Source organism: Eumetopias jubatus, unplaced genomic scaffold, assembly GCF_037043125.1.
Source record: "Eumetopias jubatus isolate StellerSeaLion01/CBP00866 unplaced genomic scaffold, mEumJub1_p1.0 scaffold_11, whole genome shotgun sequence".
NCBI lineage: Eukaryota > Metazoa > Chordata > Mammalia > Carnivora > Otariidae > Eumetopias > Eumetopias jubatus.
In genome coordinates, this window is record NW_028274817.1 from 32,227,954 (window position 1) to 32,243,297 (window position 15,344).

The 15,344-nt window shown below is 40.8% G+C and overlaps 1 protein-coding gene across 1 annotated transcript in view; it reads right to left on the bottom strand.

Moving 5' to 3' along the window:
• LUZP4 (leucine zipper protein 4) overlaps positions 1 to 15,344 on the bottom strand; it is a 137,041-nt gene that overhangs the window by 86,057 nt on the left and 35,640 nt on the right. Inside the window, exon 6 of the mRNA XM_088028539.1 lies at positions 14,374 to 14,426. Coding sequence (XP_087884665.1) covers positions 14,374 to 14,426 — 53 coding nt within the window. The remainder of the gene's footprint in view (positions 1 to 14,373; positions 14,427 to 15,344) is intronic.

Here is a 15,344-nt window from a genome sequence, read left to right on the forward strand (position 1 = left end):
GTTGAGGGTCCATTTCTGGGCTCTCTACTCTTTTCCAGTGATCTATGTGTCTGTTTTTGTGCCAGTACCATACTGTCTTGATGATGACAGCTTTGCAACAGAGCTTGAAGTCCGGAATTGTGATGCCCCCAGCTTTGCTTTTCTTTTTCAACATTGCTCTGGCTATTCGGGGTCTTTTCTGGTTCCATACAAATTTTAGGATTATTTGTTCCATTTCTTTGAAAAAAGTGCATGGCATTTTGATAAAGATTGCATTAAATGTGTAGATTGCTCTAGGTAGCATAGACATTTTCACAATATTTGTTCTTCCAATCCATGAGCATGGAACGTTTTTCCATTTCTTTGTGTCTTCCTCAATTTCTTTCATGAGTATTTTATAGTTTTCTGGGTACAGATTCTTTGCCTCTTTGGTTAGATTTATTCTTAGGTGTCTTATGGTTTTGGGTGCAATTGTAAATGGGATCGACTCCTTAATTTCTCCTTCTTCTGTCTTGTTGTTGATGTATAGGAATGCCCCTGATTTCTGTGCATTGATTTTATATCCTGCCACTTGACTGAATTCCTGTATGAGGTTCTAGCAGTTTTGGGGGGGCGTTCTTTGGGTTTTCCACATAAAAGTATCATCTGCAAAGAGTGAGAGTTTGACTTTTTCACCAATTCGGATGCCTCTTACTTCTTTTTGTTGTCTGATTGCTGTGGCTAGGACTTCTAATACTATGTTGAATAGCAGTGGTGATAGTGGACATCCCTGCCGCGTTCCTGACCTTAGGGGGAAAGCTCTCAGTTTTTCCCCATTGAGAATGATATTCGCTGTGGGTTTTTCATAGATGGCTTTTATGATATTGAGGTATGTACCGTCTATCCCTACGCTCTGAAGAGTTTTAATCAAGAAAGGATGCTGTACTTTGTCAAATGCTGTTTCTGCATCCATTGAGAGTATCATATGGTTCTTGTTCTTTCTTTTATTAATGTATTGTATCACATTGATTGATTTGCAGATGTTGAACCAACCTTGCAGCCCAGGGATAAATCCCACTTGGTCATGGTGAATAATCCTTTTAATGTACTGTTGGATCCTATTGGCTAATATTTTGGTGAGAACTTTTGCATCCATGTTCCTCAGGGATATTGGTCTGTAGTTCTCCTTTTTGATGGGGTCTTTGTCTGGTTTGGGGATCAAGGTAATGCTGGCCTCATAAAATGAGTTTGGAAGTTTTCCTTCCATTTCTATTTTCTGGAACAGTGTCAGAAGAATAGGTATTAATTCTTCTTTAAATGTTTGGTAGTGTTTCCCTGGTAAGTCATCTGGCCCTGGGCTCTTGTTTGTTGGGAGATTTTTGATGACTGCTTCACTTTCCTTACTGGTTGTGGGTCTGTTCAGGTTTTTTATTTCCTCCTGGTTCAGTTTTGGTAGTTTATATGTCTCGAGGAATGCATCCATTTCTTCCAGATTGTCTAATTTGCTGGCATGTGGTTCCTCATAATATGTTCCTATAAGTGTTTGTATTTCTTTGGTGTTCCTTGTGATCTCTCCTCTTTCATTCGTGATTTTATTTATTTGGGTCTTTTCTCTTTTCTTTTTGATAAGTCTGGCCAGGGGTTTATCAATCGTATTAATTCTTTCAAAGAACCAGCTCCTAGTTTCGTTGATCTGTTCTACTGTTCTTTTGGTTTCTAGTTCATTGATTTCTGCTCTGCTCTTTATTATTTCTCTTCTCCTGCTGGGTTTAGGCTTTATTTGCTGTTCTTTCTCCAGCTCCTTTAGGTGTAGGGTGAGGTTGTGTATTTGAGAACTTTCCTGTTTCTTGAGAAAGGCTTCTATTGCTATATACTTTCCTCTTAGGACCGCCTTTGCTGCATCCCAAAGATTTCAAACAGCTGTGTTTTCATTTTCATTTGTTTCCATGAATTTTTTAAATTCTTCTTTAATTTCCTGGTTGACCCATTCATTCTTTTTAGCACTGTGGTCCAAAATATGCAGGGAATGATCCCAATCTTTTGGTACCAGTTGAGACCTGATTTGTGACCGAGGATGTGATCTATTCTGGAGAATGTTCCATGGGCACTAGAGAAGAATGTGTATTCTGTTGCTTTGGGATGGAATGTTCTGAATATATCTGTGATGTCCATCTGGTTCAGTGTGTTATTTAAGGCCTTTATTTCCTTGTTGATCTTTTGCTTAGATGATCTGTCCATTTCAGTGAGGGGGGTGTTAAAGTCCCCCACTATTATTGTATGTTGTTGATATGTTTCTTTTATTTTGTTATTAATTGGCTGCTCCCATGTTAGGGGCATAGATATTTACAATTGTTAGATCTTCTTGTTGGATAGACCCCTTAAGAATGATATAGTGTCCTTCCTCATCTCTTATTATAGTTTTTAGTTTAAAATCTAATTTGTTTGATATAAGGATTGCCACCCCACCTTTTTTTTTTTTTTTTTTGATGTCCGTTAGCATGGTAAATGGTTTTCCACCCCCTCACTTTAAATGAGGTGTTGTCTTTGGGTCTAAAATGAGTCTCTTGCAGGCAGCATAACAATGGGGCTTTTTTTTTTTAATCCAATCTGATACCCTGTGTCTTTTGATTGGGGCATTTAGCCCTTTTACATTCAGGGTAACTACTGAAAGACATGAATTTCGTGCCATTGAATGGCCTGTAAGGTGACTCTTACTGTATATTGTCTCTGTTCCTTTCTGGTCTATGTTTCTTTTAGGCTCTCTCTTTGCTTAGAGGACCCCTTTTAGTATTTCTTGTAGGGCTGGTGTGGTGTTCGTAAATTCTTTTAGTTCTTCTTTGTCGTGGAAGTTTTGATCTCTCCTATTTTCAATGACAGCTTACCTGGATATAATATTCTTGGCTGCATATTCCTCTCGTTTAGTGCTCTGACTATATCATGCCAGTCCTTTCTGGCCTGCCAGGTCTCTGTGGATAAGTCTGCTGCCAGTCTAAAGGTTCTACCATTGTAGGTTACCGACCTCTTGTCCCAAGCTGCTTTCAGGATTTTCTCTTTGTCTCTGAGACTTGTAAGTTTTACTATTAGATGTCGGGGTGTTGACCTATTTTTATAGATTTTGAAGGGGGTTCTCTGTGCCTCCCGGATTTTAATGCCTGTTTCTTTCCCGAAATTAGGAAGGTTCTCTGCTGTAATTTGCTCCAATATACCTTCTGCCCCTCTCTCTTTTTCTTCTTCTTCTGGGATCCCAATTATTCTAATATTGTTTTGTCTTATGGTATCACTTATCTCTCGAATTCTGCCCTCGTGATCCAGTAGTTGTTTATCTCTCTTTTTCTCAGCTTCTTTATTCTCCATCATTTAGTCTTCTATATCACTAATTTTCTCATCTGCTTCATTTATCCTAGCAGTTAGAGCCTCCATTTTTTATTGCACCTCATTAATAGCCTTTTTGATTTCAACTTGGTTAGATTTCAGTTCTTTTATTTCTCCAGAAAGGGTTTCTCTAGTATCTTCCATGCTTTCAAGCCCAGCTAGGATCTTTGTAATCATCATTCTGAACTCTAGTTCTGACATCTTACTAATGTCCGTATTCATTAGGTCCCTGGCAGTTGGTATTGCCACTTGTTCTTTTTTTTGAGGTGAGTTTTTCCATCTTGTCATTTTGTCCAGAGGAAAATAGATGAATGAGAGAACAAAATGCTAAAAGGGTAACAACGACCCCAGAAAAATATACACTAAACAAATCGAGAAGAGACCAAAACCGGGGGGAAAAGAAAGGGAAAGAAAGAAAAGAAAAAAAAAAAAAAAGAATATGATCAAATAGGATCAGGCTGGTGAATAGATCAGTGCCATACACTAGATTTTGGACATATTTTGGTCTGTTAGAAGAAACTGCCTCCCAAAATTTTAAAGAAAGAAAAACTTATATATGTAGAAAAATAGGGTAAATACGATGAAGGGATGGAATATGACTGTAAGGATGAGATTATAAAAGATTTTATACAAGGAATTGATAAGACAAGAAGATGTTGAAAAAAAGAAAGAAGAGAAATTTAAAAAGTACCAAAAAAGGGCAGGGGGGGGGGGAAGAATGTGATCAGGCCAGAGACTAGAACAAAGCCATACACTAGAGATTTAGGGTATATTTTGGTCTGTTAGAAGAAACTATATCCCAAAATTTTAAAGAGAGAACAACTTATATATATACCAAAAATAAGGTTAACTACAATGAAGGGATAGAATATTACTCTAAAAATGAAAAATAAAAAAGATTTAAAAAAAGGATTGATAAGATGTTGGTTGAAAAAGGGAAAAAGAAAAATTCAAAAAAAAGCAGAAAAGGAAAACAATAAAGAAAAGTTAAAAAATTGACTTTGAAAGACTAAAGAATCATGGGAAAAAAAGCCATGAGTTCTATGTGCTGTATTCCCCTAGTGCTGGAGTTCTGCCCTTCTCATTGATTGGTAAACTTGGTCTTGGCTGGCTGTTCTTGCTGATCTTCTGAGGGAGGGGCCTGTTGCCGTGGTTCTCAAGTGTCTTTGCGGGAGTTGGAACTGCCCCACCTTTGCCGGGGGCAGGCTAAGTAATCTGCTCGGGTTTGATCTCGGGAGCTTTTGTTACCTGCAAGCTTTCTGCATAGCTTTGGAGGATGAGAGTAAAAATGGCGGCCTCCCAATCTCCTCCCTGGAGGAGCCGAGAACTCAGGGCCCCACTCCTCAGTTCGCCCCCAGAGAAAAAGCAGTCAGTCACTCCCATCTCCCTGTTCTCCGGCTGCACTCCGTGCTCACCCGGCCTGTGACCGAGTCTATCTCTGGCACACGACCCTGTGTGGTCTCCAAACCCAGCAGATCCCTGAGCAGCATGCACTCCCACGCTGTTCCTCCCAGGGGAGGAAGGGGAGTCTCCCCGGATCTGCTGCTTGTTGGGTCCCTGCTGGAGGAGCAGTGGCCAGACTGTGCCGAAGATCACAGTTTGTGGCAACCCCGAGCTGAGAGCCCACTCCTCAGCTCCGTCTCTGCAGCCGGCTTCCCTGCTCCAGTACCTGGGAGCTCTGCCACACTCAGCCACCCCTGGTCTTTCCGTGACCCCGAGGGTCCTGAGACCACACTGTCCTAGAGAGGGTTCCACCCCCAGCTTAACCACTTGAGCGACGTCCCTCAGCAGAGCAGACTTCTTAAAAGTTCTGATTTTCTGCTCCCGGGCTCTATCACTTGCTGGTAGCGGCCGACGGAGGCCCCCTCCCCCGCCGTCTATCTTCCAGAATATCGCCTCGGAGTCACTTCTCCGCACATCATACCTTCCAGAAAGTGGTTGCTTTTCTGTTCAGAGAGTTGCTGCTATTCTTTTCTTCGATCTCCTGTTGAGTTCGTAGGTGTTCAGAATGGTTTGATCCCTATCTAGCTGAATTCCTGGGACCAGACGAAATTTTGGTCTCCTACTTCTCCCGAGAAGGGATACTTGAACAGAAACCTGAATGATCAGGTGGAGGGAGCCGTGCAAATGTCTGGAGGAACAGTCTTCTAGGGGGAAAGCATCCTAGGCTGATGGAAAGGCCAGTGCAAATGCTCTGAGGCAGGAGCATCCTACTGCGTTAGAGGCATAACCAGGAAGCTAGTGTGGTTGTAAAGGCATATGAGTGAAGAAAATTGGAAGGAAAGAAGAGAAGAGAGCAAAGGCAGGCATCAAATCACAAAGGGGCCAAATCTCGTACAGACAACTTTGTAGTGTTTTCCTGCATTTAACCCATGTAACATAGCAGAGCTGCAGCTTGAAGGACAGGCAGTATCCAAAGTCAGAAAAGGAGTGAAAGAACATCCCAGAGAGGGGTGTGATCGAAGCAAAGGCATGCACACTAAGAGTATGAGCTCTGGGACTTGAGAGATTTGGGTTCAAACGCCAGCTCCACCATGTTGAGTTCCATGACCACCGCCACCCCAACCAGTAAATAGAGTGGGATCCGTTGGTACATCCCAGGCCCCATCTCTAGGAAACCTAAGATCAGAGGGTGGCTGCACTGAGAGAGGACTGCAGATGCAGACATGCAGAGGGTCCTCCAACATCCACTCTCATCCCCTGGAGATAGTATTAGAGCACAAATGGAGAGGAGGGGAGAGAGTGCAGGTACCTAACGTCCAGAAAAAGTAATAAGCCGGAAGGTTGAAATGGAAGACAGGGAGATGGGGTAGGCCCTACAATTCCTACCTGGTCTTGAGTGGGACTTTTCATTACCACCGAGTAGCTGGATAGTGTATAGTCTCACACTGTAGCTTGCACCACACAGACTGCTGGGGCCCACACCTGGAGTTTCAGCTTCAGTAGGGCTGGGGTGAGCCTGGAGAGTTTGCACCGTCCCAAGTGATTCTGATGACGCTGGTCTGAGGACCTCACTTCAAAAATGAATGGTATATGGGGATACCTGGGTGGTTCAGTCAGTTAAGCGTCTGCCTTTGGCTCAGGTCATGATCCCGGGGTCTTGGGGGCGAGCCTAGCATTGTGCTCCCCGCTCAGCGGGGAGCCTGCTTCTCCCTCTCCCTCTTCCTGCCACTCCCCCTGCTTGTTCTCTCTCCCTCTCGCTCTTAAATAAATAAATAAATAATCTAAAAAAAAGTAATGCTATGATGGGTGCTAAATGAGGCAAACTTGGAAAATTCAGTCAGCCTGTTTCTTGATTCGTGTACTGACAAAGAGCTAGAATGTCTCTCTCTTGGCATTGACCAAACTGGTTGTCTACACTCTTATCCTTCTAACGCTATTCAAGGTAGAGAGGGAGAGATGTGTGAGTTGTATGGCTACTGTTTAATATAGAAAAGAGACCATCTGGAGCTTGGAAGATATTACGAGGTTCCTTGACTTACTCTGTTTCTCTTTACTCAGCATTATCCATCAGCAAGCAAGACATTGAAAACAGTATATCTAGCCCACATTCTCTGTTGATGAGGATATGAGAAAACAAGCCTTTCCTATTCTGAACATATTCTGTAGAGTACTTTCTCAATAGGTGTATCATTCTAAATAGGTATTATTTTATCTAGCGAGAGCTACACGGATGCTCATCACAAGTTTAATTTACAAAAATTCAAACTAGATGCAGCCTAAATGTCTGGCAGTGGGGAACTGGGTACATACTGTGGAAAGAAAGCTTTGTTACTTAGCAAACCTTAGTGTCCAGAAAGTTAATATGGAGGTAGAGATCACAGTTGTTATGGATATGATTTTTTTTTTTTTTGGAATTTTGTGTTTTCTAAAATTTCTTCAGTGAACATGTATTGTTTTTGTGATCTGAAGAAACATTCTTTCCCCAAATCACTTGCTAGAAATTACATTCTGAAGCTTCATGCACACTGTCATTCTCTATATTCAAGATTAGGACTTGGCAGCAAAGCTACAGCAAAGTACACAGACCTTAGGTCAACTCGTGATTGCTTTGTTTTTCAACACGATATTATTAGTAGGAGAGCCTTTACCACTTGTTAATTCAAGTGGTTCAGAAAACAATGTGTTCAGAAAACAATGGTATAAATGAGCCAGACTAGAATCCAGCTATTCCTATATTTCTATACTGTATTTCATTTTCCTCACACAAATGACTATTAAATGTGAGGACAGAATTTATTAAATTAGGCTAAAAACCACCAGTCTTACAGGGAAGTACCAAGTAATTATAAAACCGTATTTTTAGTGTACTGTAACAACAGGCTTAGCTGGACAACAGGTGACGTCCAAATTACACTTTGATTATCTGTCTGCAGAGGGATCATTATTACTTCGGACCCCAAGTATCAATGGAAAGGAAAAAAAGTCACGTTTGTATTTAAACTTTATTAACTTAATGAATTCATGGAAAATGACAGGAGAACAATTTGAAATTCTTACAAGTTTATGTCAAAAGCAAAAGTATAATTTCCTAGAAAAAAAATGAAAAGGCTTGGATACAAATGTGTCCTTTTAATAGAGAGTAGAATTCAATCTTACTAACTTTTGAGGCAGAGACTGTTTCATCACAAAAGATACTTAGCAATAATTTTGCTCTACTGTTGAAAGACAGTCTACTTAGGATTCATATGTGGGCTCTAGAGCTCAAATAAATTAAACCAAAGAAACAAATTCTCTAATGTTGAAAAGACACATCATTCTGAAAACATAGCTGTCTTCCTAACATCTCTCCTTCCAAATCACCTTTCCTACTTCTTACTTATCTTCCTGTTTTTTTATGCAAACAAAGTAAACATTTTTTCTTTTATGTAAACACTTTGGACAGATTATTCACATTAAAGCTTACTTAAGAAAAAAACACATTAACAAGAGCAGCAAAAAGTTAAATACTGGAAGAATACGTCTAGGCTCTAGCATTAATTCACTACAATATCCCTGTTAACAGCAAACCTTTAAGATGAAAGGATTTTTTTGTCTTCAAAACTGGAAACTGATTCTGGTATTTTCTTTGCTTTCAGCTTAGAGAATCTTTCATTGAGTGAAAGCTTAGTCTGTGAAGGAAAGAGAAGCTATGACTTCAGTGGGTTAACATTAAAAAATACTCATGGAACTTGGTTATTGAAGTAGACAGGGGACAGCAGAAGAAGACTGGGAGTGACCAGAGAAAGGCCATGAGTTTGAAGAGACTGCATAGAGCTCCTCTCTGTGACCCTGAAAGCATGAAGGAATTTGCCTGATCTATGGTATAACCACCTCTTGGGTTCTTACAGGCTACACAGTGTCCTCAAAGGGCTTAATTGAAGAGGCAGCGAAGAAAGCATACAATTACCCACAAAGTAAGTGGGATGAGGGGCAGGCTTACTTCTATGCAGTGGAGATTAAATGCTTCAACTATGCCCAGGAATCTGGTCATCTGCCTTGTGAAGACACCCCTAGGGCTAAGTGACTTCCAAGTGGTATTATTAGTCTATATAACCAGCTGGAATACCTCAAAGATCTCCCAAGACTTAACTTCCAGTCTCTTCCTTATATAGACTGGCACTGAGCCTAAGTTTCTCTCTCCATCTTCAAGAAATTGCTTTTTACCACCACCCCAAAACCCAAATCAGAAGCCAGACTGGTACTGCTCAGAAGCACAGTCATCTCTCCAATACTATAAATTGCCTGTTTCCCACGTCTGGGTCATATGCTTTTATGTGGAACACAATTAATCAGAATACGGATGGAACAGGGTGCTCTGGTTAATTTAATCTGTTGCTAACTGAAGTTTGGCAGATCATTCTTTTGATTTCAACCCCTGCTGTGAAAATCTGTAAAATTACATTAGTTTTTTGATTTTTGTTTTTGTTTTTGCTTTCTTTAGTACACAGTCTGGTAAACAGAGTGTCTCCTTGGCAGCTGAGAACCATTTTGAACTTTAAGACCACTACAGATGTAAATGTACAGTAGATTGAAATAAATCCATGACTGACTTGAAGTTCACTTTTAAAAAATGAGTAATTGAGGTCAGTTTATTTTCTTGACCTCCATGTCTTTCACAAAGGTGAAATACAGGGAAGAAATTTCTTGTGTATTAAAGGGCTCCAGAAAGGCTTTGGTTAACTACTTTTTTCCCTATACATAAAAGATAACCCTTGTATATACTTAAAATAGACATGGATTCTTGAACATTTCATGGGCAAGCTTATGGTGCAATTCTATTATATTTACCTGATTACCAATTGCTTGAAAGTTGAGTTTCGGGTATTTTCCTTCAGGCTGCTGCAGAGGACTCCTGGTTATTGTTTTTTTACTTGCTAGGAGAGAAGCTTCAACCCCACATCTCATGTATCTGTCAATTAAGTATAATATTTAATAAAAACATATTTCAAAGGCACTAATTAGAGTAGCAACTTTGGGCCATTCAATTTAGCCTCTCTAGGTCTCTTTTCCACCAGCTATATAAAGAAGAAGGTATACTCAAGAATCTTCAAAGTTCCTTTTAGTATTAAGATTGCAAGTACTGGGGCTCCTGGGTGGTGCAGTAGGTTAAGCATCTGACTTCTGGTTTCGGCTCAGGTTGAGATCTCAGGGTCATGATCTCAGGGTTGCGAGATCAAACCCCATGTCGGGCACCATGCTCAGCTTGGAGTCTGCTTAAGACTCCCTCTCCCTCTGCCCCTCCACCACTTTCTCTCTCTCTCTCAAATAATTAAATAAATCTTAAAAAAAAAAAATATTCCAGGGCACCTGGGTGGCTCAATTAGTTAAGCAGCTGATGATTTTGGCTCAGGTTATGATCTCACGGTCCTGGGATGGAGCCCCACGTCAGGCTCCGTGCTCAGTGGGGAGTCAGCTTGAGATTCTCTCTCCCTCTCCCTCTGCCCCTCACCCACCTCTCTCAAATAAATAAATCTTTTTTAAAAAAGATTCCAAGTATTGAATCTAGGAATGTTTGTGTAACATCCAAGAGGATCACTTGCCTGCCTTAATCTAGCCTTTTTTATATTGTTACTTCAAAACCACTAGATGAGTTTTGCTACTACTTAAATGCCAAAACAGTTTTACTGTTATGTCAGTATGGCCATTCCTATAAGCATTTGGAACAAAAGTAGCCAGAGCTTCCATATATAAAGAAAATGCATTAGTAATTACCTTGGGCTTAGCAGGAGGGAGGGAAAGGAGTTAATGGGGAGTGACTACTAATGGGTACAAGGAGTTTCTTTTGGGGGCGCCTGGGTGGTTCAGTCGGTTAAGCATCTATCTGCCTTCGGCTGAGGTCATGGTCCCAGGGTCCTGGGATCGAGCCCCACGTTGGGCTCCCTGCTCAGCAGGGGAGTCTGCTTCTCCCCCTCACTCTGCCCCTGCTTATGCGCTCTCTTTCTCAAATAAATGAATAAAATCTAAAAAAAAAAAAAAAAAAGATGAAGTCCCTCAAAAAAAAAAAAAAAGGCGTTTCTTTGAGGGATAATGAAAATGTTGTAAAATTAGATTATGGTGATGGTGACATAACTCTGTTAATATACTACAAGCCATTGAATTGTATACTCTAAGTGGGTCAACTTTATGGTGTGAAAATTATACCTCAATACAGTTGTTATTTAAAAAGTAGCCAGCACATGTGGACACATAGAAATTAATAGAAAAAGCAGCCTGGCTATCCAAAAATTTTCATTCTGCCATGTTGCAGGGGTATCCTCTACTTAGGGCTTCCTGAATGGCTGATGGTGGGTCTGGTTCTTGCTCTGTCTTATTGTAACAGCTCTTCATGAAAATAAACAGCACAGAAGATTTTTTTTTTAATGGATGGCTAAACAGTTTAAGGGAAAATGTTGACCACATGTCGTGTCTTCATCTGTTTGGGCTGCTTTAAGTAAATAGACTGGGTGGCTTATAAACAACAAACATTTATTTCTCACAGTTTTGGAGGCTGGCAAGTCTAAGATCAAGGTGCCGGCCTGATCAGGTTCTGATAAATGCCCTCTTCTGGATTATAGACTGCCATCTTCTAGCTATGCCCTCACATGGTAGAAGGGAACAGGGAGCTCTGTGGGGTCTCTTTGATAAAAACACTAAGCCACATTGGCTCCACCCTTATGACCTAATCACCTCCCAAAGGCCCTACTCCTAATGCCGTCACATGGGGCATCAGGATTTCAACATATGAATTTGGGGGACACACAAACATTCAGACTATAGCATGTAGTCATACTCTATAAGAGGTAGAGAACAATAAAAGCCTAACAGCTGTCCGGTTATCTTGATATTGTTAGTTAAGTTGCTGTAGTCAGTGGTTTTAAACAAGTCAGGTATTGTTTTCACTGTTGCTTTTTTTCTGGTTATAAATACTGTTCCTATGAGGACCCAACTGGACCAAAACCCATGTTTGATTTGGCAAAAAGAGAGACTGCTCTGAGTAATTAAATAAATATTGGTTTGCTAATTAACTTTCAGTTCTACTCTCTCTTTCCTTTTCTTTGACAACATTCCATAGAACAGGGACATGTTTTTTTGATTTTTTGAACACAATATATTACATTATTAATTTGAAAAGCAGGTAAGTGTAACATTCTAGATGTGGTAGGCAGAATTCCAAAAATAGCCCCCAAAGTGTCACCTCAGAACTGTGAATATGATGAGATATCACATCCATAGCAAAAGAGACCCTGTAGATGTAATAAAGTTACGAGTCAATTGACTTTAAAAGAGGGAGATTATCCTGGTTTATCTGGGCTGGCCTAATCCAATCATGTGATAAAAGTAAAAGGGGGGGCAAAAGAAGAAGTCAGAATGATTCAAAGAGAAGGAGGGGCACCTGGCTGGCTCAGTTGGTAGAGCATGTGACTCTTGATCTTGGGTGTGAGTTTGAGCCCATGTTGGGGGACTTTAAGTAGAGATTACTTAAAAAAAAATAAAAATCTTGGGCGCCTGGGTGGCTCAGTTGGTTAAGCGACTGCCTTCGGCTCAGGTCATGATCCTGGAGTCCTGGGATCGAGTCCCGCATCGGGCTTCCTGCTCGGCGGGGAGTCTGCTTCTCCCTCTGACCCTCTTCCCTCTTGTGCTTTCTATCTCTCATTCTCTCTCTCTCTCAAATAAATAAATAAAATCTTTAAAAAAATAAAAATAAAAATAAATAAAAATAAAAATCTTTAAAAAAAAGAAAACAGACAAGGCACCTGGGTGGCTCCATTGGTTAAACGTCGGCTCAGGCCGACAATCCCATGATCTCAGGGTCTTGGGATTGAGCCCCACGTCGGGTTCCCTGCTCAGTAGGGAGTCTGCTTCTCCCTCTCCCCTTTCCCCCCTGCTTGTGCTTGCTGTCTCTCTCTCTCAAATAAATAAATAAGATCTTTAAAAAAAACAAAAACAAAGAATGAGAAGGACATGACATTTTGGTTTGAGGGTAGAGGGGCCCAGCAAGAAAGGGAATTCAGGCTACCTCTAGAAGCAGGGTGACCCCTGGCTGACAGCCAGCAAGGAAACAGAAACCTCATTCCCACAACCTCCAGGAACTGAATTTTTCCAACAACTAAAATGAGCTTGGAAGCGAATTCTTCCCCAGAGCCTCCAGATAAGAGTACAGCCCAGGGCCAGCAACTTGATTTCAGTTCCATGAGGCTCTAGGTAGAAAACCAGCCCAGTGCACCTGGACATCTGAGCTATAGGACTCTGAGATAATAAAGGAGTGCTGTTTTAAGTGGTTTGTGGTAATTTGTTTAAGCAGCAATAGAAAACTAATATGCTAGGCTTTTAAAAATTTTCACCTCGTTTTTACTTGTCCTAGTGGAGAGAGACTATAGAAGAGTAGAGGGGCTCCTGGGTGGCTCAGTGGTTGAGCATCTGACTCTTGATTTCCACTCCGCTCATGATCTCGGGTAGTGGGATTGAGTTTCTCCCACCCCGCCCCCACATAGGGCTCTGCGCTCAGCAGGGAGTCTGCTTCTTACCCTCTCCCTCTGCCCCACCCTCTACTCGAGCTTTCTTTCTCATTCTCTCTCTCAAAAAAAATAAATAGGGGCGCCTGGGTGGCTCAGTCGGTTAAGCATCTGCCTTCGGCTCAGGTCACGATCCCGGGGTCCTTGCTCCCTGCTCAGTGGGGAGCCTGCTTCTCCCTCTCCCTCTGTCTGCTGCTTCCCCCCCTTGAGCTCTCTCCTGTCAGTCAAATAAATAAGTAAAACTCTTTTTTTAAAAAAGAAGAATAGAAAGCCCACAGCTTTATAGCCACACAAACCAAATTTGAATTGATCATTCAAAATTTGAATTATGTTATTAGTTGTACTGTTTTGAGGAAGTTAATATACCCTATTGAGCTTATTTTATTCATCTATATATGGAAATGTTCATACCTACTTCCTGGGATTGCTGGGGATTAAATTATATCACAAATGTAAAAGTGCTTAGCACAGTGCCAGGCACATAATAGGCACTCAGTAAATGCAATCGATTGTAATTAATCTGCTCCTATGTCCACAGCTCTTTCAACACTTCCACAGATGCCCTTGGTTAGACCCACTTTGAAGGGAGTCTAACAGCTCTGAAAGGGTACACAAATGCTCCTGATAATTTCGCCTGGCAAAGTCCTCCATGCTTAAATCTAAGATCATTTGGAACACTGAAATTTACTTAGTATGTCTGGTATATATTATAAAGAGCAGAGGGTTTTAATCTTAAGACTGAAAATGAAGAAAAATCTTCATGGCCCCGAATTCTTCAGGGTGACAATTCCTGCATGCTTTAAGTAGAAAGGATACAACATCAGGACACTTACACTCACCATAGCAAAATGAAACACGGAAATCTCAAACATAAACAAAAAATCAAACCAGGCAGTTCTACTCATGAATTTTCTGGTTCTATATTAGGATCGTTAACAGAAATTGTTATGGATTGTTCAGAATCAGATTCTAGAGGCCCCCTGGGGTAAGTTACCTTTATTTGTTTTTGTTTTATTTTTTTCCCCAAGAATAATTAAATTTAACTGTACAAATATCTATCAACAGTTACCTTTCACGTCTTCGATCACTTTCACGGAAGCTGTAGTCATTTTCTGGTGACATCTAAATGGGAAAAGTTGAAACAAATCATGCAAAACGCTTCCGTACTCAGCACAAGGTGCTTATTTTCTACATCTTCAATTGACTAACATTTCCAGTAACAATATTCTCTTTGCTTGATCCTTGGTCTCCCGTTCAATTTCAGATTTTTCTCCCCTATTCACTGATGCAAGAATGTCAAAGCCATGGGGCGCCTGGGTGGCTCAGTCGTTAAGCATCTGCCTTCAGCTCAGGTCATGATTCCAGCGTTCTGGGATCGAGCCCCGCATCGGCTCCCTGCTCAGCCGGGAGCCTGCTTCTCCCTTTCCCACTCCCCAGCTTGTGTTCCCTCTCTTGCTGTGTCTCTCTCTGTCAAATAAATAAAATCTTAAAAAAAAAAAAAAAGAATGTCAAAGCCAGGGGGTCCCTGAAGATCAAGCAGTCCAACCCCCTCACATAGCAAATTAGGGAATGAAGATTGGGAAAAGTCAAATGTCCTCCCAAAGGCCTTATAGCTCATAGTGACCCAGAAGAAAATTCTCAAGATCTAGATGTGGCCTGGATCCACATGTTACTTGTCTGAATCTAGGAGAAAGATAATAATTGTAGATAAAATCCACAAAGTGTGTCATTATAAATTTTCTATAATAAGCCTGAGATATTAACTGTAATTAAGGTAACTAAGTGGGAGGTGCCTGGCCTGTTCAGTCAGTAGCGGGCGACTCTTGTTCCTGGGGTTGTAAGTTTGAACCCCACATTGGGTATAGAGATTACTTAAAAAAATGTAAAAAAATAAAAAGATAGCTAAGTGAGATGGAGAACTGTATTATCCTAATAACTTAATTTTAGAAAGTCTTACCTATATCCCAATCAGACATTTCATGTGCAAGTTAGGATTTTTTCCAATGATTAGCTTAAATTCCTTATCCTTATAATTACTTT